A 25,219-nucleotide genomic window follows, 5' to 3' on the forward strand; every position below is an offset into this window, starting at 1 on the left:
CGCTATAAAGTATCCCGCTCCATCTTTAGCTATAATAGTAAACGTCGGTACCTTAAATTAACTTCCAGACTTTACTCCTGTCGAACGTCCATTATTTATCCCCCGATTACACCGACAATACATTACCACAAGCGTACAGCCAGCATATCTATGCGTACAATGTTACGCTGCGTCAGGTATGAAGTTAAATTAAAACCCTTCTTATTCTTCACCGCTATCTTCACTAAGAAACTATCCTTACTGTCCACTTATTTCACGCACGGATGCCGGTGACCTTACAGCTCTAGAATCGATTCTAACTGAAAACCCATCGCACCATCATTGTCATTGTACACACATGTTCAGGCGAGTTCTTGAGCTGTCTGTCTTGCATTGGATAAACATTTTTGTAGACTGTAATATCCTAGTAATGTCTTGATAATCACTGTATTTTCAATGCCTGGCTATACCCATATTCATTTCGCCATCTGTGTTTTGTTGCCGTCCCACGATGTGTTGCCTGGTATTATTACAGAGAGACAGTGTGTCACCACTCCTTCACACACCATATACCATTAGTATACACAATGAGAGTTGAGCAGCAACCCAGTGTGTATACGTCATCCACGTATAATAGTGTTATCACAAGATGTCTTGAGGAGGCCGTCTATATTTTTTAACCATCTTGTCAAAAACGTCGACTCCATACTTTCACTGCCCCCGAGTTCCTTCGCCTCGCCTCGCCTCACCTCACCTCATCTCATCTCATCTCGCCTCGCCTCGCCTCACCTCACCTCACCTCACCTCACCTCGCCTCGCCTCGCCTCGCCTCGCCTCACCTCACCTTGCCTCACCTCGCCTCGCCTCACCTCACCTCACCTTGCTATTGGCAGCAAGGCGAGGCGAGGCGAGGCGAGGCGAGGCGAGGCAAGGTGAGGTGAGGTGAGGTGAGGTGAGGTGAGGTGAGGTGAGGTGAGGTGAAATGAGGTTGACGTCGCATTCAAGGTTACTGCGCTTATATAGCGACGTGCATGCACGTGTGTATGTGGCTGCTTGTACTAGTCCCCTGATGCTGATTTTGTAGTGCTAGCAAACTGAGATTCCATGCCGCAGTTTAAAATGAATACCCCTATCAAAGACAGTACACTCACTCCGAGCCGACCAGTCCTTTTTTGGCCCCTTAATGCCGAGCGCGAAGTGGGGTTGTCGAGACTCGGTCGGCTATAATGCTATAATCATACAAGGTGGTAAACTTCAAAGATCGGTGCCACTTAAGGCTTTTCCTCCACATCAAAAGGACACGACGTTACAATCCAAGATATTATTCAAAGCGGCGTTTCAACAAATCACCCACTCACTCACTTACCGTCGTCCTACTTTGGTTGGACTGACATGCTGTACCCAGCACCACCAAGCGGTTCTGTACAACTCTAAGGGTGTACAACTGACCCCGGGTTTGCTTCAAACGGAAACACGTCGTTGTTTATGCCGCATACATCTAAAACACGATCTGTTTCGTACCGGGTGAAGCAAACTCCATTTGAGTTTTATGATTCCGTCAATGGGAATACACATTAGTCACCCTTTTCATCTCTAGCGGTGACGTCCGTGAGAAGAGCAAACATGCAGAATTAGTGAGTATGAGAAAATTACAGGATACCCGCCTGTCAAGTAGGGAGACTTTATAACACATCGTGATATGATATCAGCCAGCTCGGCCAGTTGACTGGGGTCGAGTATTGGAAGTGTTGCGTTGATAAACCTGCCAGCTGAATCTCCTTGAAGTGTCTTCGAGGTGACACAGACTCTTGTGAGGGAGTGAATTATTACCCATAGATACAGTGTTTATTAGCATAGATGTTGTATTATTGCTGAGAATACTACAAGGTGGCCTATAAATCAACGTGTCTTCTATGAGTGGGAGCAATGGCCTCTTCCGGGAACAATGCCCCGTGACATACTGGCATACCCTAGTGTGATCTTACTCGTAACTGGAATATGTGTATGATTCACATATATGTCTACATATGTCTATACGTGTTGGTAATAGAAATAATCAACATATGCCATTGGGCAGAATGCATGTATGGCACTGATGTATGGTTCCATTCTGACATTATTCAAATACTCTTGAGACCGGTGAATGTTGTTCTTGTAGATCACCTCACCTTGATGTTCAAATGATTGACGACTATACCTGGTATTGTGTAACTAACCAAACGGCTGTGTCCCCGTGGTCATGCTATCAACGTGAACGTTGCTCTGTTTTAGATTTATACCCTTCCGACTAACCACTCTTTTCATGGGAATTTACAGTTCATTTTAAGAAATAACAGCTCTAATCGTCATATTTTACTCTGAAAATGAACGATATCTCTGCCGTTGGTATTCAAATGAGATGATACTGAGAAAGCAGTCAACGTGACATAAACGAAAGCTCCTCATCAGCTTTTGTGAAACTTTGTGAAGTAGGATTCGCTGGACAAGAAATATCTTTAAGGATGTCACCAAAGTCTTATGAATTTAATTGTATATCCTGCAATGAACTTTTAATCTGCTGGCTTTATACTGTTTATCATTAATCATAGATTACGAGACAGGCGAGGGCCTTGATTAAAACACATCTATGACGTCATGGTATTGTTTAAATGCGCCATTATTCATAAGGAATGGAGTTGTTTGTCCATGTTGCACCAACATTTCAATTAATTTACACTTGAAACAGACTATTTTTTATATTTTGTCAAAGGAATGATTCAAATTTTGTCGAAAACATGTGTCACCAGCTGAGTTCGAAACTGCATCGATTGAATTCTGAATTGTCGACCTCAGTTACGGCGACACATGATAGCATGATGTGAAATAAAGTATTAAATATTTTCAAATAGTTGCATAATCCTAAAAGCTAAAAAAATATGTATATAGTGTTTTGTTACAATGGGTTACCTATAATAAAGCTCCCATCTAAAGCAATTAGATAAACCTTTAACAAGAAAAAAACACAGGTAAACATATATATCCTTGTTCAGGGCTCTATATGTCCTATCATTCCTGTTTGCATGCATGTTCAACGTGCAGGCGATTTATACAATTATACCAGTTTAGGACCTCATGAAATAATGACGAGACGTGTACCATGCATTGCAAATATGAGCTCGCGACGGAGTTTGGTGCACGTGCAACAGCGGCAGAGAACGTATTCTCCGTGCATCACCGCAAGGGCGACTCACACAGTATAAATATAGGCTACACAGAGTTCTGGTTCATTTTTCAAAAATTAGCATAAGAAAATGTTTTGTCAAAGTGTAAAAGTAGGGATGTGTTTTAAGTAGGGGAATATCCTAATATCTTTCCATTCCTTAAAAATAATGGGCATCGGCCACAGAGGGGTCTCTGCTTCATCACTCTTAAGGAATGGAGAGTTACGCGGACATTCCCCTCTGCATAAGTACTGATCCACCAAACTATTACCCGCGGCGGGAATACGGATGAGTAGCAATGTGGGGGTCATCAGAAACATCAGACATATAATCAACTAAGATAAATGAGGCTCTACATTGTTTAAGCCACAGAGGAGAGCCTTGACATTGTCAGTACAAGAACGTGTGGTTTTCTCCACTGACACACATACATTGACGCGTTTTTAGCAATTTATTTCAACAGATACTCTTTTGGATATTGTTCTTGAATTTCATCGAAGAGGACGCTTTTTAGTTTCATCTTTAGACATCAAAATCTGCACTTAGCTTTAGTTAACGATGTTTCGAGAGCACAATATGTCACATACGTTGTATCAAATGTGGTGATACTTTACATGGACGGATGCGACAATGAGCCGTGTCCTCAATAGTGTAAAGAATGTGATGTGTAGACCAGCCTGTCCTCTGTCATCTACCTGACGTTACACAGTCAACAATCAACCTAAAACAGCCCCACTTACCTTACCTGATGGCACAATATTTTACTACCCAAACATTGTGACAGGTTTTCGAACATTGCCACCCTACTATAGGGAGTAAATGGATTCAGCAGTGAAATCTTATCTTGATTTAATTTTTTTTTATTTAGTGAGTAAGTAAGTGTTGTCTAACCCCACAGTCAGCGATATCCCATCTATAACCAACGACTTGTACATAATAGTGTCTGGTCAAAGGAAACAAGAGAGTCCACGTGTGGATACTTGAAGGTTGCGGGACATTTTGAAACTGCTTGCATTAGTTTACTCTAGGTTTTGCGCTTACTGTGTATTCTCAAGGATGTTTGTTTCTTCCAGGATTCCAAGTGGGTCCAGTATTGGTGCGTCATCAAGGAATTCACCTTTTACATCTTCAAAGGCCAGGATACAAGCAGAGAAAATGTAAGTATTACATCACAAGACGTATTACGTAGCAATCGTGGTGCTACGACTGTCGTAACTACCATAGCTCGACATAGACTGTACTGCCTTTTTTGCCACCAGTCAAGAAATACAACAATGAGGGACACCAGAAATGGGCTTCACACATTGTACACACGTGGAAGGACGGAGCTAGATCTTGGCACATTGTACACACGTGGAAGGACGGAGCTAGATCTTGGCACATTGTACACACGTGGAAGGACGGATCTACGTAGATCTTGGCACATTGTACACACGTGGAAGGACGGATCTACGTAGATCTTGGCAAATTGTACACACTTGGAAGGACGGATCTACGTAGATCTTGGCACATTGTACACACGTGGACGGACGGATCTACGTAGATCTTGGCACATTGTACACACTTGGAAGGACGGAGCTACGTATATCTTGGCACATTGTACACACGTGGAAGGACGGAGCTAGATTTTGGCACATTGTACAAACGTGGAAGGACGGAGCTAGACCTTGGCACATTGTACACACGTGAAAGGGTGGAGCTAGATCTTGGCACATTGTACACACGTGGAAGGACGGAGCTAAATCTTGGCACATTGTACACACGTGGTAGGACAGAGCTAGATCTTTGCACATTGTACACACGTGGAAGGACGTGGCTAGATCTTGGCACATTGTACACACGTGGTAGGACGTAGCTAGATCTTGGCACAGTGTACACACGTGGAAGGACGGAGCTAGATCTTGGCACATTGTACACACGTAGAAGGACGTAGCTAGATCTTGGCACATTGTACACACGTGGAAGGACGGAGCTAGATCTTTGCACATTGTACACACGTGGAAGGACGGATCTGGATATTAAAAAATTGTATACACGTGGAAGGACAGAGCTAGATATTTGCACATTGTACACACGTGGAAGGACGGAGCTAAATATTTACACATTGTATACACGTGGAAGGACGTAGCTAGATCTTTGCACATTATATACACGTGGAAGGACGTAGCTAGATCTTTGCACATTGTACACACATGGAAGGACGGAGCTAGATCTTGGCACATTGTACACACGTGAAAGGACAGAGCTAGATATTTGCACATTGTACACACGTGGAAGGACGTGGCTAGATCTTGGCACATTGTACAAACGTGGAAGGATAGAGCTAGATCTTTGCACATTGTACAAACGTGGAAGGACTGAGCTAGATCTTTGCACATTGTACACACGTGGAAGGACGTAGCTATATCTTGGCACATTGTACACACGTGGAAGGACGTAGCTAGATCTTTGCACATTGTACACACGTGGAAATATAAAATACGTGGGTATCTATGAATGAATGCGTAAGTGAGTGAATTAGGTTTTAATGCCGACCATGTGTTTCTAATGCACATGTTAATACGTTTTTATCGGTTTGCAAAATCGAATTCGCTGATCCGGTGCTTTCAGTAACTTGTGGCGTATTGTAAATGGTTTTTTTTTAAATCGAACACGCCAGTATAACAATTGTTTACCAGGATAATAAATGCAAATGGAATTCACGTGAAGAGTCAATTGGGTCAGGTGCAACCCAATAACATCACAGTACAATTTAATGAACCTTTCACTAAGAGGAAGCACAAGAAACAGCAACATGAATTATGTATTAACTACATTTGCAACAAGTGCAACTATTAAAGACAAACCAAATCCACATATAATTTCGCGGGTATTAAACAGGTTGAATCTTTTCGAAGTTACAGTCAAGTAATCGTTCAAAGTGGGGTTCCTGGGGATAAGTTATTCTTTGCATATAGAATTCTTAAGGTCTATTCAATGTATATTTTATTGACGTTAAAATATGGTATGTATGTGCATTGCTCGCACAGTAAGCAGGCAAGTCGTTCATATTTTTAAAAGCGGCGTGGTACCTAATTCACTCAGAGACAATAATATTGTTCTCAAGAGATAATTTTCCTTTTCATTGAGCCATGGTCATGCATAAGTAACAAGTATACAATGCGTTAATTTGATTTGAATAAGAAGAGTAAGAAGTACATGCATGACATTGCGTGTGGCAATTCACAAGGAATCAGCTAGGGTCATTCGTGCATATCATCTTTTTGAAATGCTGAACAATCTCACTACAGCACGTTTCGGAATAAATCAAATTAACATGAACACTTCGTTTAGACCTTTATCACAATTGTGAAACCACCGAGCAGGGGTATCATCGTGAGGACAGACCAATGACCATACTCAGTGGGAATCTAGGAATCGAACTCACGACCAACCTCCCGAATATTCGTCATTTCTTGCCCAAAACATGCAATACTAGTGACGTCTATTACTTGGTTGTGTTTCTTCGAATTCTTCAAATCCAAAAATTCATATAGAGGTTTATAAATGACAAAACTTAACGACACAATAACGTTTGCCTTTGAATATTGTCGAAAGAAGTTTTATACTGGACACTTCCAGGCGATGCATCACATTCAAGTGGTTATAAACGATCTGGGTTGTTCCTGTGTTGCAGCATATCGGCGTGCTTCAGCTTGGCTCGGACACCAGGTTCAGGTCAGGGGAGAGTGATGAGAAGAAGGGCTACAGGTTCGACCTGTACACCACTAAACGTCTCAACAAGTTTAGAGTGAGTACCATGTTGAAAGTTCAGGATGGAAAGCTGCGAAATCGTAGCTACGTACTGGTTCGCTTTAACTATCCGATATGTCCTGCCTACAGTTTGTAATCCAACAGCCTGTCGGTGTACCTCACCTGACGAGGCATTGGTGTACGAGTAGCTACCGTGTTTAACTGTTTCGGTCATAGCAGGGCGGTTGTTGATTGTATTTATGAAGAAAATCAAAACTGACACAACCACTGACTGACTGTTAACTACTTTGAGTGAGTGAGTGACGGGCTGCGCTCACTTTACCGATGTGGGGAATCCAACCCATTAGTTTGGCGAGACGCTTTAACCACCAAGTTATCAAACGTCACCTAAACCTTGGTTAAAACCCACGAACCTGTTTGGTTTTGTTGCTTGCGCTATGTAACCGACAATCCTAAAACTATTTAGATTTTCAAAGTTAATATATTGATATTAAGACATGTTCAAGCAAGCTGCATTTACATAAAACATACAGAGTTATAGATTATGTGATTTATTTTTTATTCTACCAGGAATTTTAAAAATAATGAAATCACTATAAACCCCCTCGGTTTGAAACAACCGATTTGACGGCCGCATCACCGCGGAAGCTAATATTTTAAGAATAGTACTTCTTTTACAGTCATTGTCGGTAGGCAAAGTTACATATTTACAAGTACAAGTATAGGCTACATAGTGCAACGTTGCTGTTACTACAAAAATCAATATAAGCATCGATCCACGCAACTGGGAAACGATGACTTGTATCAACCAAGTCAGCGAGCCTGATCACCCGATCCCGTTAGTCGCCTCTTACGACAAGCACTAGACTAAAATCTAGTCTCTGAAATGAACATATCGTACATAAAAAAAACAGTTGTTCAGTTATCTTAATAAAAATATAATAAAAAGGAGCCCAGTGACTCTCTTCATCCTGATACTGAAGTGATCTAGACTTGCCAAACATTATAGACTTGCATGAGCTGTATTTGATATATATTTGTATCAGGGTCTGTAAGACAGACTAGACAAGCACGGTCGCCTTTTACGGCAAGCATGGGTTGCTGAAGACCTATTCTACCTAGAATCTTCACGGGTCGGTGCAACAGGTAGTGTTACAGGTGGATAAATAAACAGAATTATACATGGTGCGCCAGACAGTATTATACTGGTATAACAGGTAGTGTTACAAAGGGTACAACAGGTAATGTTACAAAGGGTACAACAGGTAGTGTTACAAAGGGTACAACATGTAATGTTACAAAGGGTACAACAGGTAGTGTTACAAAGGGTACAACAGGTAGTGTTACAAAGGGTACAACATGTAGTGTTACAAAGGGTACAACAGGTAATGTTACAAAGGGTACAACATGTAGTGTTACAAAGGTTACAACAAGGTAGTGTCACAAAGGGTACAACAGGTAGTGTTACAAAGGGTACAACAGGTAATGTTACAAAGGGTACAACATGTAGTGTTACAAAGGTTACAACAGGTAATGTTACAAAGGGTGCAACAGGTAGTGTTAAAAAGGGTACAGCAGGTAGTGTACAAAGGGTACAACAGGTAGTGTTACAAAGGGTACAACAGGTAGTGTTACAAAGGGTACACGGGTTTGTTGATATGTAAACTAAGTGTATGGAGTGAGTAAGTAAAGGTTGTGTAACAGTCGGCAATTCTCCAGAAGACTGAAAGTATGAGCATCAATCTACAGCACAGGTCAAGATGACGTCCTAAGGTCTGACCACCTAATCTTTCTTTATGCACCGACCATTTGATATTCTGGATGAGCCATAGTTTTGTGTTATAAATGACTAGTTCAAGAAAATAATTGGTCACTGGACTTGCTGAAACAAAATATATCATGTTGATTCCTCAAAAAGTGCTTTGCTTCCCCTGTCAAACTGAAACATTGTATTTCCTTGGGCTGGCAGAAAGCTGAGACCTAAATGGTGACCTATTTTCCGGGTAAATCCCTACAGGCAGGCGAATACAGGTCCGCTCAGTTACCCTGCAAGTGCACGCATTACACAGAGGGCTTTATACCAGTGCTCCAGTCACTAGACGTGAATATGGAGATGCCCCCGTTTGTTGCTGGGACATGGACCAGGAAGTAGCGGATCAACCTACTTATATACGTTACTTTGTGACGTTACTTACCTCAGTGCATCCAGGAAGTTGGGGTAGATGATGTGGTTCAACCCGGGGACCCTTGATCAAGGGTGGTTCTTCCTGAATAATTCACGCAGATATATCGTGTCAATGGTTGTATGAGGTGAGGTGAGGTGAGGTGAAATTGGGTTTAACTTCGCGTCCAAGGTTATTGCACTTATATAGCGACGTGCATGGACGTGTGCGTGTTTGTCTGGCTGCTTGTACTAGTCCGGACTGATGCCGATTTATAGTGCTAGCTCACTGAGATACTATGCCGCAGTTTAACATGAATACCCCACTCAGACACAGCATACTTTATTCCGAGCCGACCAGTCCTTGTTTCAGCCCCTTAATGCCGAGCGCCAGACAGGGTAACAACAAGTACCATCTTTTAACGTCTTTTGGTATGACGCGGCCGGGGATCGAACACCGGACCATTCGCTCTCCGGGCGGACGCTCTACCATTAGACCACGGAGGCAGTCAATGGTTGTATGAATAAAAGTATAGGCATTTTGTATCAATGGGTACTAGCTACATCAGAGTCAGTGGAAGACATTAAAAAATGTGTTGCTGCCATTCTATGGTCCGTGTGTAATCTGTGCAGTACTACAGTTAAGAACCTTTCTGGAATATGTAAACTTATTCAGTTGAAATAATAAAAAGATTTTTATAAAATTAACATTTGCATTACGTTTGGTAACATGAAATTGTGTATGCAATGTGCTAGTAACAAATGGTCAATAAAATACTGGTTTCCACAGGTGCAGATTCAACCACAAAAACAATGCCTTTATAATCATTAAAAATAATTACTTAGAATGTACAAAACAACATTTAACTGTCTTGTAACCTTCAATCACAATTTGTGACATCTTTACCGTTTCTACTCCCCTGCTCACTCAGACTACACCTGATGTGAAATAAGAGCATCTACACACCGAGGAAAATATGATAATAGTCACAATGCAGTAATATAGTCATTGATATGAAAAATAAATAAATAATAATCAGCGACTTTTATTTCTGTTTTCCCCTCCTGCCTTCATGTTGTTTTATGACAGAAATCTGTAAAACAAGTAATTACGTTGGTCTGGCCTGGTTTTATTGAACCTTAGCTATAACGATATATGTAACACGTATATGGTATCTTTTCAGACTACCAAGTTTAGTGAACGGGAGCTATGGAAGGCGTATATTGTTGGACTGGCACAGGTAAGGAACTGAGTTAGTTGGGCAGTTGTATATCAATATTGGTACTGTCAACACAATGCACACACGTGGGATAAGGATTTTGTAAGTGTGATATGGTTCACTGAGTGAGTGAGTATGGATTTACGTGTCTTTTAGCAATGTTCCAGCAATAACACGGCGGGGACACACATGTCTTCGACGTGGCAACAAACAAACAAATAAACACACGAAATAATGCAGATCATAGATGTTACAAAACATCACAATTGGCCAACATCTGGGATTTGAGGTGAAATGGGGTTTAACGTCGCATTTAAGATAATTGGCGACGCGTGTGCGTGTGCGTGTCCGTGTGCGTGTGCGTGCTTGCTTGCTTGTGCTAGTGCGGACTTTGCCGATTTTAAAGTGCTAGCCCACTGAGATACCATGTCGCAGTTTAGCATGAATACTCTAGTAAGACACAGTATTCTGACCAGTTCTTGTTTTAGCCCCTCAAAGTCGACCGCTACGATAAGAACAAGTTCTCTCTTTTAACGTATTTGGGTATGACGTGGCCGGGGATCGAACCAGCTACGTTCTCTGGGACTCGAACCCACTAAACGTGAATCACAGCTATCGCCTTATTCGACATAAGGCCAACAACAAATTTGTTGAAAATAGCTAAGCTGATAAGACCACAACCATGTGATTTGTGGGCGAAAATCTGTTAATAAAATTATTATAAATCAACCTGTAGAAAACTACACACTTCCTTATTGTACAGTTTGAACGGGAAATTAGTTAATACACGATATCAATATACAAGTGGAGGAACCATCCACCAGTTGGGTTTCAAGTCATTCATGTTGATTAGTCTCGAGACTTCACATTGATTTCCCCGTCTCTGTCTGAGTCAACATGTTAAGGAAGGAGTTTACGTCACATAATAATAACAACAACAACAATAATGATACTGCTGATACTACTACTAATAATATTCAACATCCACAAGTATGAACATCATAAAGAAAGAAACCCAACACATTTACTTCAAATAAAAACTGAGCACTTGTGTATCTCTGTGATTGATGGGATTCTTGAAGATCCGGGTTAGAATAGGTCTTCACCAACGCATGCTTGTCGTAAGAGGCGACTATGCTTGTAGGAAGAGGCGACTATACTTGTCGTATGCGGCGACTATGCTAGTCGTAAGAGGCGACTATGCTTGTCGCTAGAGGTGACTAACGGGATCGGAGCTAATGAGTGATCATTAGCCTAGTTCTCCACCATTGTCTTTGGTTCCAGTCCAAATACATATCATATAAAAATGCAGAAATCTTGTTGAAAGGGGGCATAGAACTGTGTATATGAAAGCCAGGCCTCTCGCACGGAACATTTACACCTGGGCTTTCAAGGTGGACATAGTCCATGAAATAGTTCCCGATCAAACATATTTCCCCGGGGGAACAAGTGATGGCACCGGCACATGTCCACAGATTGGTAACACAACTGACGTGTACAACATTTTAGACTGGTAAAGGTGCTTCTCGGTTTTATTTAATAGACAAGTTTCTAAACATGGCCTGCCTAACCTTCTCCCGAGAAGAGAAATGTTTTACACAGGAGAAAGACCCAGGGGTTTACAATAGATGTATCCAAACAGGTTGTAGAAATGTTGTGTGCACAAGGTGATGGGAGGGTCACCAAGTGGAATTTAGTCTTGCAGAACGTATGTACATGAGACATAAGCGCCTGGAGTGGCTCACGTGATCTGTGTGATGTGTGTACAATAAATATGTCTCTGTTTAAATAAACAAAAACATATAGAAACAAATCCTAAGCTCATGTTGTGCTTTAAAGCGTAATATACTCATAATAGGTGTGAAAAGTTAACCCAACTTGTGAAAGGGTAGTGGTTTGTAGTGGCACAATTATGGGAGAATATGCAAATCTCTAACTGGTGAATATTCTTTATTTGCCGCAGGGTCTACCCGATGTCGAAATCACTCAATAACAATTATTCCAAACACCAACCCCAGTCACTATTCTTTGGATTTTTGTCTTCAAAACCTAACTCCCACCCCATGAAATAACCTGCTCTGACCAAGCAATGTTACTGACACATCAATCTGTAGTGGGAATTTATATGATTTGCTATTGATTACATAGTGGCTACTTAGGAAATAGTCCCACTTTGAGGGTTGCTGATGGAGCTTTCATGCAGCTTGTAGGTGTTGTAGCCATATTGTTGTAGACTATATTGCCCTATTACATGCATCATGGTCATGTTTCTCAGTTTCCTTATAAATATCTCAGTAAGTGAGTGAGTGAGTATGGTTTTACGCCGCTTTTAGCAATATTTCAGCAATATCACGGCGAGGGACACCAGAAATGGGCTTCACGCAAGGTACCCATGTCGGGAATCGAACCCGGGTCTTCAGCGTGACGAGCGAACGCTTTAACCACTAGGCTACCCGACCGCCCCACATCAGTAAAAGTAAAGTGACAGTCCTATTGTGTAAACTGTGATCAGGATATGCCGAGAAGTTTGACCAAATAACTAGTTTGAAGCCAGTTAGGCAGGATTCATGTCATAGTACATGTTGTTAAAGATGTCTACATTTTCCTCTTTGAAGGGTGATGTTTCTGATAGTCTTGACCTTCTACCGGGTCAGATCCACAAGATTCGGGACGACATACAGCGCGTGAGGTGCAAGTCCCAGAATCCCCCCCTTCCCATCTCCTCCTCCCGGATACCCCCGGACAGCAGCAGCGTTGGCACAGGCTTCTCCTCCCCAGACAACAGCATAACCTCTATCTTCCCCGACAACCAATCAAACCTGTTGCTGGACAACGGAGGACCAATGATAGTGAGTCTAGCAGCGTAAACACTGCATGTCTGTTGTGATGTAACTTCCCTGTTCACGTTGTTGGATGGGTATTCATGCGTGATACCATTGTTTGCGTGGGTAATTGAAATACGTTTCTTAACTTAACTGCTTATTGTGTATTTTTTCTGAATCCATTTTAGGTCGCTAAACACTATACACATACATACATGCATACATACACGACTGAGCATGTAGTATTCATTCTTAAGACGTTGTTCGAGGGGTATTGATGGCTCAGTGGCATGAGGCAGATTACATGGTCAAACTGTTCCATTACTAAAACGGACAGTGAAGTGCTTTAGAACAAACGCAGTATGAATGGGAAACAGGTAAGACCTTTACCTTTTCCTGAACTGTGACATGGGCAGTAGGAGTTAATGCCATCGAAGATAAGGCATAGAAATTTGAAAGTGATGCTGTCCAAATGAATAGAGTTGGATGTAATACGTTGTTTATTCCGTAAGGATGTAGGCGATCAGCCAAATTTCACAGCATACAATTGATCAATCTGTGCACAGTGAAAACGTGATGTACAGAATTTAAGAAATACAGATCATAGTTTGGTTATATCCTAAGAAAATGTACATGGCAAGGTTTTTTATTATTCTTACATTAGAAGTAGACATTAACAGATAACGAATTTTCTTTCAAATATATTCAGCAATTGGATGTTGAATGACGGTTGAAGCTGAGAAGGTGTTGGACTTGTGGAAAGTGGGTGGAAGGGGTATCAGAGGGGTGAGATAGGATTAAGAGGAGGGGAAGCGGTAAAGTGGGGTAAGATGGCGGTAAAGGGAGGGGAAGCGGTAAAGTGGGGTAAGATGGCGGTAAAGGGTTGGGAAGCGGTAAAGTGGGGTAAGTTGGCGTTAAAGGTAGGGGAAGCGGTAAAGTGGGGTAAGATGGCGGTAAAGGGAGGGGAAGCGGTAAAGTGGGGCAAGATGGCGTTAAAGGGAGGGGAAGCGGTAAAGTGGGGTAAGAGTGCGGTAAAGGGAGGGGAAGCGGTAAAGTGGGGTAAGATGGCGGTAAAGGGAGGGGAAGCGGTAAAGTGGGGTAAGATGGTGGTAAAGGGAGGGGAAGCGGTAAAGTGGGGTAAGATGGCGGTAAAGGGAGGGGAAGCGGTAAAGTGGGGTAAGATGGCGGTAAAGGGAGGGGGAGCGGTAAAGTGGGGTAAGATGGCGGTAAAGGGAGGGGAAGCGGTAAAGTGGGGTAAGATGGCGGTAAAGGGAGGGGAAGCGGTAAAGTGGAATGGGATTGGTAAAGTAAGGTGAAATTGAGTAAAGTGGGATGGATGGGGTAAAATGGGGTGAGATGGGGTAAAGTGGTGTGAGATTGGCTAAAGTGAGACTCGTTTGGGGGAAAGAGGTGGTGGAGGTAACATGAGACGTGTTGTATATTGCATTGGAAGGGCTATGCCCATACACATGTGACCATAATTTATCAAAAACATGAAAATAGTAAGTCTTGAAACAATTTAATAGTTGGTATGTATTTTATTCCTGGTCGCATGAATTAATAACACGGCCCCCACCATAGGAGGAAGATATAAATTAGAATATAGACAAGGAGCCACATATTTAAAACATATTTCTTGTTAAAATATGTCTAGCAGAATTGATGGATCCCCTCATGAATAAGGTTAACATGACAGCTGTAGAGCATTAGTCGTGTGTGCAGTGGTGCAACTTTGTTGCTGCTTGTTTCTCCTTGGGGCCGGTGCTGGCTCGCTTCCAGGAGTTGCAGCAAACATAATTTATGTCTGTGACATACAGACCTATTTCAAAACAATGGATCACGGCTTTACAAACGATCGTTGCAGTGAAAACCAGTCATATGAACTTGTTTGTATAGTTTTCGTGTCAAGGATCTAACAAACAGTATGGCAAGACGGCTGCATGCCTTACAATGTAAACGATAGCTATAACATGTGAAACGAGACAACTGTAGATAAGGGGAATAACTAGTAGTTTGATGAATATTTCCAAACAGCAAATACCAATAGCCAACAATCATTAGCATAATTGGCCAAGGTTTTCACCCTTTCCTCAGTCTTGATAGTCAATATAAGACGCTATACCATTGCATACAGACTTGAGTGTCCTTTTAGTGCTAACATCGCTTTTGAAGATCCGGGAGTATAGTCCAAATAACACTGGCCATGAGTTAATCAACGGTAAGAGTGCAGATCCAGTATAGAGATTATCATGTGTTTACTAACATAAGCTGTTCAGTGGTTTAGGTCATTTCTGTAACGACATAAACTACTGAACAGCTTATGTTAGTAAACATATGACAATCTCTATCTTGAAACGACCTAAACCACTGAACAGCTTATGTTAGTAAACATATGACAATCTCTATACTGAAACGACCTAAACCACTGAACATCTTATGTTAGTAAACATATGACAATCTCTCTTCTGAAACGACCTAAACCATTGGACAGCTTATGTGAGTAAACACATGACAATCTCTTTTCTGAAACGACCTAAACCATTGAACAGCTTATGTTAGTAAACACATGATAATCTCTATACTGAAACGACCTTAACCATTGAACAGCTTATAACAGTTAACATATGACAATCTTTATACGCAAACGACTTAAACCATTGAACAGCTTGTGTTAGTAAACATATGACAATCTCTATTCTGAAACGACCTAAACCATTGAACAGCTTATGAGAGTAAACATATGAAAATCTTTATACTCAAACGACCTAAACCACTGAACAATTTATGTTAATAAACATATGACAATCTCTCTTCTGAAACGACCTAAACCACTGAACAGCTTATGTCAGTAAACACATGACAATCTCTCTTCTGAAACGACCTAAACCACTGAACAGCTTATGTTAGTAAACATATGACAATCTCTCTTCTGAAACGACCTAAACCATTTAACAGCTTATGTTAGTAAACATATGTCAATCTTTCTTCTGAAACGACCTAAACCACTGAACAGCTTATGTTAGTAAACATATGACAATCTCTATTCTGAAACGACCTAAACCATTGAACAGCTTATGTTAGTAAACACATGATAATCTCTATACTGAAACGACCTTAACCATTGAACAGCTTATAACAGTAAACATATGACAATCTTTATACGCAAACGACTTAAACCATTGAACAGCTTGTGTTAGTAAACATATGACAATCTCTATTCTGAAACGATTTAAACCATTGAATAGCTTATGACAGTAAAATGAAATGAAAATCTTTAAACTCAAACGACCTAAACCACTGAACAGCTTATGTTAATAAACATATGACAATATCTCTTCTGAAACGACCTAAACCATTGAACAGCTTATGTTAGTAAACACATGACAATCTCTCTTCTGAAACGACCTAAACCATTGAACAACTTATGTTAGTAAACACATGATAATCTCTATTCTGAAACGACCTTAACCATTGAACAGCTTATGACAGTAAATATATGATAATCTTTATACTCAAACGACCTAAACCACTGAACAGCTTATGTTAGTAAACATGTGACAATATCTCTTCTGAAATGACTTAAACCATTGAACAGCTTATGTTAGTAAACATATGACAATCTCTATTCTGAAACGACCTAATCCACTGAAGAGATATTGTCACATGTTTACTAACATAAGCTGTACAATGGTTTAAGTCGTTTGAGTATAAAGATTATCATATGTTTACTGTCATAAGCTGTTCAATGGTTAAGGTCGTTTCAGTATAGAGATTATCATGTGTTTACTAACATAAGTTGTTCAATGGTTTAGGTCGTTGCCGAAGAGAAATTGTCATGTGTTTACTAACATAAGCTCTTCAGTGGTTTAAGTCGTTTCAGAAGAGAGATTGTCATGTGTTTACTAACATAAGCTGTTCAGTGATTTAGGTCGTTTCAGAGGAGAGATTGTCATATGTTTACTAACATTAGCTGTTCAATGGTTTAGGTCGTTTCAGAAGAGAGATTATCATCTATTGTTTACTAACATAAGCTGTTCAGTGGTTTAGGTCGTTTCAGTATGCCCTTAGGGCCTATTCTGTTTATCATTTTCATTCTCTCTCGAAAAGAAATGTAGGTTTTCGTTTGCTCTGAAGCAATTCTTAATGTTTTTGATTTTTTAGGATATGGTTCAGTCAAATAATCATAACTCTCTCAAAAACTGAGTAGAGCAGAGAATGTTGAAATCATTGGAGCTACAAAACAAAAGTTTATTTAGTTTAAATAAATGAGACTTTAGTTACTCTCTTTACATGTTTTAAATTTCAAATAAGTCTGCGTTGAAAAGCAAAATGAAATACTTTTTAATGATCTTTTCCATACATATGTATTTGTATTATCTCACTGCATTTAATAATATGTTTAGCCACTGTGGCTAAGCTCTGGTGTGTTAATAAATCTGGTCTTGTGACTGCATGTGAAAACCACACACCTCCGAATTGAACTATACAATTGGCATGAAATGTGTATTTATGAACGATGTCATGCATGGTTTTTCAATTGGGTTAATGTGAATTTACAATAACAAGTAAAAGTAGGTGCTTTAAATTTGACATTGAAGTAGTTATAACTAAAGTATTTCCTGATGTTTCAGCGACACAGATTCTGGAGGGACCCAGACAGCAGCGAAACACCAACGTAAGTTGGTCTAGAAGTATCCACACAACTAATCGACATGTGTCTTGGGAAGACATGGGGCAGAAATGCCCCACATGGATAAATCAATCTCTTTGTTACTTTGAAAACAGAATATTGATATTCTTCTTTCGATTAAACTTTTAAAGATTGTACAATAAGTCTAATCAATTATTTCATTTACGTTTCCTCCCAAGAGATACCTCTCAATGTGCAGGCAGATGGTTAGATAAATTATTTTTTCGATATTACGATAATGTTTTATTTGCACTGAAAGCAGAACTTAATGCTTTCATCTATTAAGGCCTGACAACCAAGAGTAATAATAAAATAAATAATTTAGCAAAGACGTTTTGGTGAATATATCGTAATTTAAGATATGGTGAAAATATCTAAATGTAAGATATTGCCATCAACACTGTTGTCATATTGTTAACGTTCTATGAACAGTATTGTTTTATTCCCAATTGTGTGTGTAGATGGTTCTTTGCGGGTATCACACGAGATATTGCTGAGAAGATCCTTACCAGTGGCTGCAACTATGGCAACACTCTAATGAGGGAGAGCATTACATTCCGAGACACAGGGAGTTATGTCATTACAAAGAAGATGGAACATGCCAGGTACATATGTAACATGTTCCTGTAGGAGAGATGAGATGTAACATGCTAGGATGGTTGGTTGGTTTGTTGTTTAACGCCGCACTCAGCAATAGTCCAGCTATATGACGGCGGTCTGTAAATAATCGAGTCTGGATCAGACAATCCAGTGATTAATATCATGAGCATCAGTCCCCGCAATTGGGATCGATGACATGCATCAACCAATTCAGAGAGCCTGACCACCCTATCCCGTTAGTCGCCTCTTACGACAAGGATAGTCGCTTTTTATAGCAAGCACGGGTTGCTGAAGACCTATTCTACCCCGGATCTTCACGGGTCAACATGCCAGGTACATGTGTCACATGTTCCTGTAGGAGAGATGAGATGGAACATTCTAGGTACATATCCGACATGTTCCTGCAGGAGAACCCCCACATGGGTGCAATGTGTGAACGCCGTGATGATGCTGAAACATTGCTAAATGCGGCCTACAACTATACTCACTCACTCACTCTCAGTAGTGTCACCTGACTTTGTTTTGTCACCATACATTGTGAATGCTAGAAAATACATTCTGTTTGTCAGAGGGAATCCATACAACCACTTTGAAGTGATCCGCATCGCTGAAGGCTTCAAGATCAATGTGGAAAATGCAGTGAGTACAATACATTGTGCTGATGTCTTATACGTCAGCTATGTGGCAACTCCAGAACATGTCCCCAGGACCACTGTGCTTCTTGTAAGGACTGACGAGAATGAGGATTGCAGTGTGCACAATGTCTAACCTGGCTGATGGTGTCTCATCATGCGCCACGTGTGGATTGCTCGTATTATCAACCACTGGTTTGTCTTGCCAAAAGTCGCAGGCTGTTATGGTATTGCTGTATATTAATGACGGCAGCAGTAAATGCAATTCACACGTAGTAATTCATTAGCGAAACATGGACCAACATGTATGTGTATGTGCACAAAGACATGTCGGAGTGATGTGGAACTATTCTGACTTGGGGCGTTCATATTACTGTTCACTCACTGAAACACATCACCAAAACAAGGCCCAACAATTATTTGCAGTCGAGACAGATAGTTCTTTCTCTGGCACTAATTTATGAAGTGTGTTAAAATCAGATTTAGTTGTTTTAGAAGGGTGAATATCACAACTAAATTCATAACAGCTTGGTGAAAAATAGTTGACGGTGCCTTAAGGGCACACTTAGAAATCCTTGTGATGTTTACTATAGCAAGCAAGACGAAAATGTATTTTTGTACAAGTGAACTGGACAAAGATGTCATGTCTTCTTGTTGGCACACTTAAATCCAAAAGGACATGTGTAAACATGTTTATGAGCTCCCTGTGGCACACTTTGGATAAACTATACTTCTATCTCTGGTGTTATTTCAGCACAAGTCGATCCTGTGCCTGTCCGAGGTGATGGACTACTTTGTGACCATGTCAGGGGCAGCAGTGACCCGACCCCTCATCACTAATGACCTCAAGGCTCTGGGACTGGAGGCACCAGACTACCAGACTCGCATTGAAAGCAGTACGTGAAGATCACTGTCATAGAAACTCACTCATACATTTGTGTTAATCGTAATCAATAGGAATATTGTTCAGGCATGTTGGTCAATTGTGTTTCACACTACGTTTAACCGACATACAGCTAAATGAGTGAGGAAAGCCAAAAGTGATGCAGATTGTAGATCTCACCATGATCGCCTCATTGACAATAAGGACGCTGAATTATGTTGGATATGAACCCACAATCAACAGATTCAAGAAGCAATATATAAGGGACATGCACAACCCCTGGTGCCACGACCAATACAATACCAGAAGACCATAGCTTGGTTTATTCAGCTATGACACTGTCTCCATCTTAGTCTTTATTATATGTACATATATAATCTGAAAAGAAAATATCTTACAGAAAAACCAGTTGTTAAAATATCTTAATATAATATTATATAATATAATAAAAAGGACCCCGCTGACTCTCTTCATTTTCAGGTACTGCTGTAATCTAGACTTGCCATCTAGTACAGACTTGCATGGGCTGTATTGGATATATTTGTTTCCATGTCTGTGTGACAAGCTATCTCTATTGCGTTTATCATTAGAATTTCTGTGGCACATGAGTTTAACGTGACAGTACAACTATGTTTATTGTTGTTTCATTGGAATTGAACTTACCAAAAAACTATCTATGGAGGTAAATGGGTGAGGACATACATCATAATGAATGGAGATATCATACATTGGATAATCAAGTATCTTCAGGACAGCTGTGATTTCTGGTATGCAGCTACGATTCGTCTTGATATATACATGGCACATTTAGAATGTGGTTAGACAAATTAATAATAATTGAAGGTTTTTGAATGACTCTGTACCCTTTAATTTTTTATTCATCATGTCCAATCTCATCAAGGTATCATCCATTATCTGTTCAAAATGTAAAGCATAAGTAAATGTTAACTGAAATACATTATTTAATTATTATGATTTTGAAAATATCATTTTCTCTAAACCACTTGATGTGTATGTTATTAGTGTTTTTTATAGACATGAACTGTTATTGGGAAATTCATCACAGAATAGATCCTCAGTTCCATGTAGGACAACAGGTGATAGAAGTGAGCATTGGCTTATCAGAATGGCTTCTCAGATTTCGTTAATGGATGAAGTTCTTTAAAAAGATACCTGTAACATTGGCGTAGTTGTTTATCTGCTTTTGTTAATTGTATTTGTATATTAAAATGTTCAAACTTAAGTTGGAGCCCATCAAATCTAGCTGATGATGTTTAAATCTTACTGTGTCTTTTACCCCTCAGAAAAGACTAATCCTGACAGTGGGGAGGAATATCAAGCTGAAGGTAAGGTTATAGAGCCAGGTCGACCTGGATGCATGTGTAGAGGCATTAGATGGAGGCAATGGTTCAGGGTAACCTTTATAGAGGAGGGGGTGATCTGTTGTTGCCAAGTTATTCTTTCTCTCCGGGGGTCATGCTTCTTGGACTTTCACTGGGTCATCAGTGCCAACCCCATTTATAATTTCCCCACTGATGACCATTTGTAGCTCACCTTCACTGTGTTTTGCCACTGTTCACGTGTACTTTCTTTCCTACTTTGATGTCTTCTCTGTTGCGGATTTACATATCAACACAGCATACTGCATTTGACACTAGCTACAGTTCATTGCAATCAGTTGTTTCCTTCATGTAACCATTGGACATACTGTTGTTTTTTCATATACTCAAATTTCTCTGTGAAATATGGTTCTGATTTTAAAAAAACCAAAATGGCTTCCATGGCAGGAAATATGGATTGTAATAACACTAATAGCATGTTTCTCGTCTTTTTGGCACTCTCATTTAAGAACACAAAACCATATTATCAAAGTGTCAAATTATCAAATATAGTACATTCTTCATCTGTGGTCATCTAGTAAGTCGGCTTCATTTTAGCTTTTCTCTGAAGATCTTTACCCCACCTCATTAATATCCTCATCATAATTACCATTGATGACATCATCTTTACTTCGTATTGCTTTAAGTAAGTACGTACTACTGGATGATACTTCGATGTGATTTAAGTATACTCAACCGCAAAGAGAACTTCAAGTTGTACATAAAATGCGGGCCATAAAAATATGTGTAGATAATATTAAGAACTGATAAATAACAGAGAAAACATTTGATAACATTTTTTAAATGTTTTTAAAGGATGGACATGGGGGGAAATGCACGGATGTTTGCATGTGATTTGCGCTGCACGTGCAAAAACATTAAACGAGACGTAACGACTGCGTTCTTGCGACGTGGTCAAACTGAATGATGTAAATAGTGAACAGTGTTTCTTCTATGCGTCTCTTTACGTTTGTATACATTTATTTTTGCAAATTACATTTTGTGCATGTCACAAAAAAACAAACATGACTTGCGTTTCTTTGGCGGTTGAGTATATTAATCTTAAGGTTGATATATTTTAGCCGTACATTTGCAAGGGATGGTGTAAGAATTTCAATTGAAATTGATGAACAAACCAAAAATAACAGCTTTCTACAAATTATAACTATGGGTCTTGTGTGGGTGTGGTTGGGGTTTGTTGGTGTGTGTGTGTGTGTGTGTGTGTGTGTGTGTGTGTGTGTGTGTGTGTGTGTGTGTGTGTGTGTGTGTGTGTGTGTGTGTGTGTGGTGTGGGTCTTGTGTGGATGTGGTTGGGGTTTGTTGGTGTGTGTGTGGATGTGTGTGTGTTTGTGTGGCGTGGTGTGGGTCTTGTGTGGATGTGGTTGGGGTTTGTTGTTGTGTGTGTGGTGTGGGTCTTGTGTGGATGTGGTTGGGGTTTGTTGGTATGTGTGTGGATGTGTATGTGTGGTGTGGTGTGGATGTGGTTGGGGTTTGTTGGTGTGTGTGTGGTGTGGTGTGGGTCTTGTGTTGATGTGGTTGGGGTTTGTTGGTTTGTGTGTGGATGTGTGTGTGTGGTGTGGTGTAGGTCTTGTGTGGATGTGGTTTGGGTGTGTTGGTGTGTGTGTGGTGTGGTGTGGGTCTGGTGTGGATGTGGCTGGGGTTTGTTGGTGTGCGTGTGGATGTGTGTCTGGCGTGGCTGTGGTTGGGTTGTGTGTGTGTGTGTGTGTGTGTGTGTGTGTGTGTGTGTGTGTTGATGCGGGTGTGGTGTGAGTGTGGATGTTGTGTCCGATGTGCATGTAGATATACCCTCACACTGTCCATCGTTGTGTCCAGATTATGAGCAGCTAGGTGTGCTATGTTGTGGACTGATGTGGTTGGGGTTTGTGGATGTGGGTGTGGGTGTCGATGCGGGTGTGGTGTGGGTTTGGTGTGGATGTGGATGTTGTGGCCGATGTGCATGTGGATATAGCCTCACATTGTCCACTCCTTTGTGCAGATTATGAGGAGCCTGATGTCAAGCCAGCAAGGAGCTTACAGTCAAGGAAAGGTGGACATACGACTTGGAGCCCCCAAAAGTTCTTTCCAGGTCTGTCACTTGCATGCCTTGGTTGATCTGTATACAGTCAGAGGCTAAAGTATCTGTCATCATGTACTTCTATTACGTTTTTACTTTCAGTTACATATTTATTTATAATACTTTTGCCTTTGTGCATGTTTGCAATGTACAGGACAGAATTTCAGTGATCAGCACCAAGTGTTGTGTTACTGTCAGTTCGTGTGAAACAGTTTCAAGAAATCTGCAAGTGCTGTGCTGTTCCTACCCAGAAGAAGTTCAAGAATAGTCTCAATGTTCAATCATCATTAATAAATATCAACTTCTGTTCATATTAGGTTAATAATGATTTAGGACTATTGAATGACTATGGTTTTGTTCTTTGCATTGAAGAGTGTGACAGTACAATATTATTATCTCTTACACTATTTGCTGAACTGATAAGGAACATGACTTTATGTCTTTACATGTTTGTATAACCGCTAGGATGCTGCTGATTGACTGCTCCAAATAGATAGACATAGATTGACAAATGGTATTCTTAATGGTCACTTGGCAGGTGGAAGGAATGCTTAACAAGTGCCAGTATGTGCAATGATTTCAGAGAGCCGTGGTCCCGGGAGCAGTTATGGAGGCAGAACAGTGTCAGGCTCTGCACCCCGCCCCCGGTCCAGCATCGCCCAGGTTCAGCAAGGAGTGACAGCAGCAAGTGAGAGATGCACGATACATACATAAAGAACAGATACCTCATCTTGTCAAAGGGCGGTCGGGTAGCCTAGTGGTTAAAGCGTTCGCTCGTCACGCCGAAGACCCGGGTTCGATTCCCGACATGGGCACAATGTGTGAAGCCCTTTTCTGGTGTCCCCCGCCGTGATATTGCTGGAATATTGCTAAAAGCGGCGTAAAACCATACTCACTCACTCACTCACTCATCTTGTCAAATAACAGCTTCATCTCATCAACCTGATGCTGACCTGATGCTGATATTTAAGAAATACCTGACGACTGGGAGTTGTTTATCATACAATAAAACAATAAAACACATGTTTTATTGTACGATAAACGACCACGAGTTGTTTATTTCTTATATTAGATATCAACATCATGGACAGCCTCTTTAGAATCAATAGAATCCGATCTCGGCAATGTCGGACAAGTCCATTTAATGCACATGTAGGTATTTCCTGCATATTCTCACAATCTCATGTTGATTACCTGTACCTTTCCTCCCAATGACGAGTGTCATAAATTTCCGGCTTTTGGATGCAATCGTTTGGCCATCGCGTTTATCTGCATTGCTCAGCTACATCTATGGGAAACAACTCACTAGACACTCCCCTCTCAAAAAATAACGTCGTCCAACATACGTCATTCTCAAGTTTCAAGCGTATGTTCAAATCTCCAGAAATGACGTCATGATAGAACAATGCTTTATTGTGACATAAACCACACTTCGTTCTTTATTGTTTTTTGCGATCGTGTAGCTATCTTATATTTGCACATATGGTGCAGGTCACGAGATGAGGTATAAATATATTATTTGACAAGAGAAGTCATGTGTTTTATTTATGGAGATTGGTCAAACAAGAACAATTACTGAGTGAGACTGTAGGTCGTTTAGGCATAAAGTGATGTTTCACTCAGTGAAATATTGATTGTATGTCCTCAGTCAGGAGTAGTATTTCAATAACATACAGACCTACATGATAATGTTTGCTTATCAAGGCTGCAGGCTGATTAAAAAGAAAAAAGACAACACACTAAGGTTGAAGTGAAATGTCCAGCCATTGTACTATAGCTGTAATACTGTCAAAAGTAGCATTCACTCAGAGTAATTTTGCTGTAATA

At 40.5% G+C, this 25,219-nt stretch overlaps 1 protein-coding gene across 2 annotated transcripts in view; it reads left to right on the top strand.

The window, feature by feature from the left end:
• The window catches only part of LOC124135731, a 55,033-nt gene that overhangs the window by 7,595 nt on the left and 22,219 nt on the right, over nt 1-25,219 (top strand). For both annotated transcript variants that reach the window (XM_046501242.2, XM_046501239.2), the window contains exons 2-12: nt 4,253-4,336; nt 6,856-6,969; nt 10,278-10,334; nt 12,929-13,162; nt 17,767-17,810; nt 18,287-18,430; nt 18,995-19,064; nt 19,812-19,953; nt 21,245-21,286; nt 23,315-23,404; nt 23,976-24,080. In XM_046501242.2, the coding sequence (XP_046357198.2) occupies nt 4,253-4,336; nt 6,856-6,969; nt 10,278-10,334; nt 12,929-13,162; nt 17,767-17,810; nt 18,287-18,430; nt 18,995-19,064; nt 19,812-19,953; nt 21,245-21,286; nt 23,315-23,404; nt 23,976-24,080 (1,126 nt within the window). The remainder of the gene's footprint in view (nt 1-4,252; nt 4,337-6,855; nt 6,970-10,277; nt 10,335-12,928; nt 13,163-17,766; nt 17,811-18,286; nt 18,431-18,994; nt 19,065-19,811; nt 19,954-21,244; nt 21,287-23,314; nt 23,405-23,975; nt 24,081-25,219) is intronic.

Source organism: Haliotis rufescens, unplaced genomic scaffold, assembly GCF_023055435.1.
Source record: "Haliotis rufescens isolate VD_foot unplaced genomic scaffold, xgHalRufe1.0.p SCAF_1, whole genome shotgun sequence".
Classification (NCBI taxonomy): Eukaryota; Metazoa; Mollusca; class Gastropoda; order Lepetellida; family Haliotidae; genus Haliotis; species Haliotis rufescens.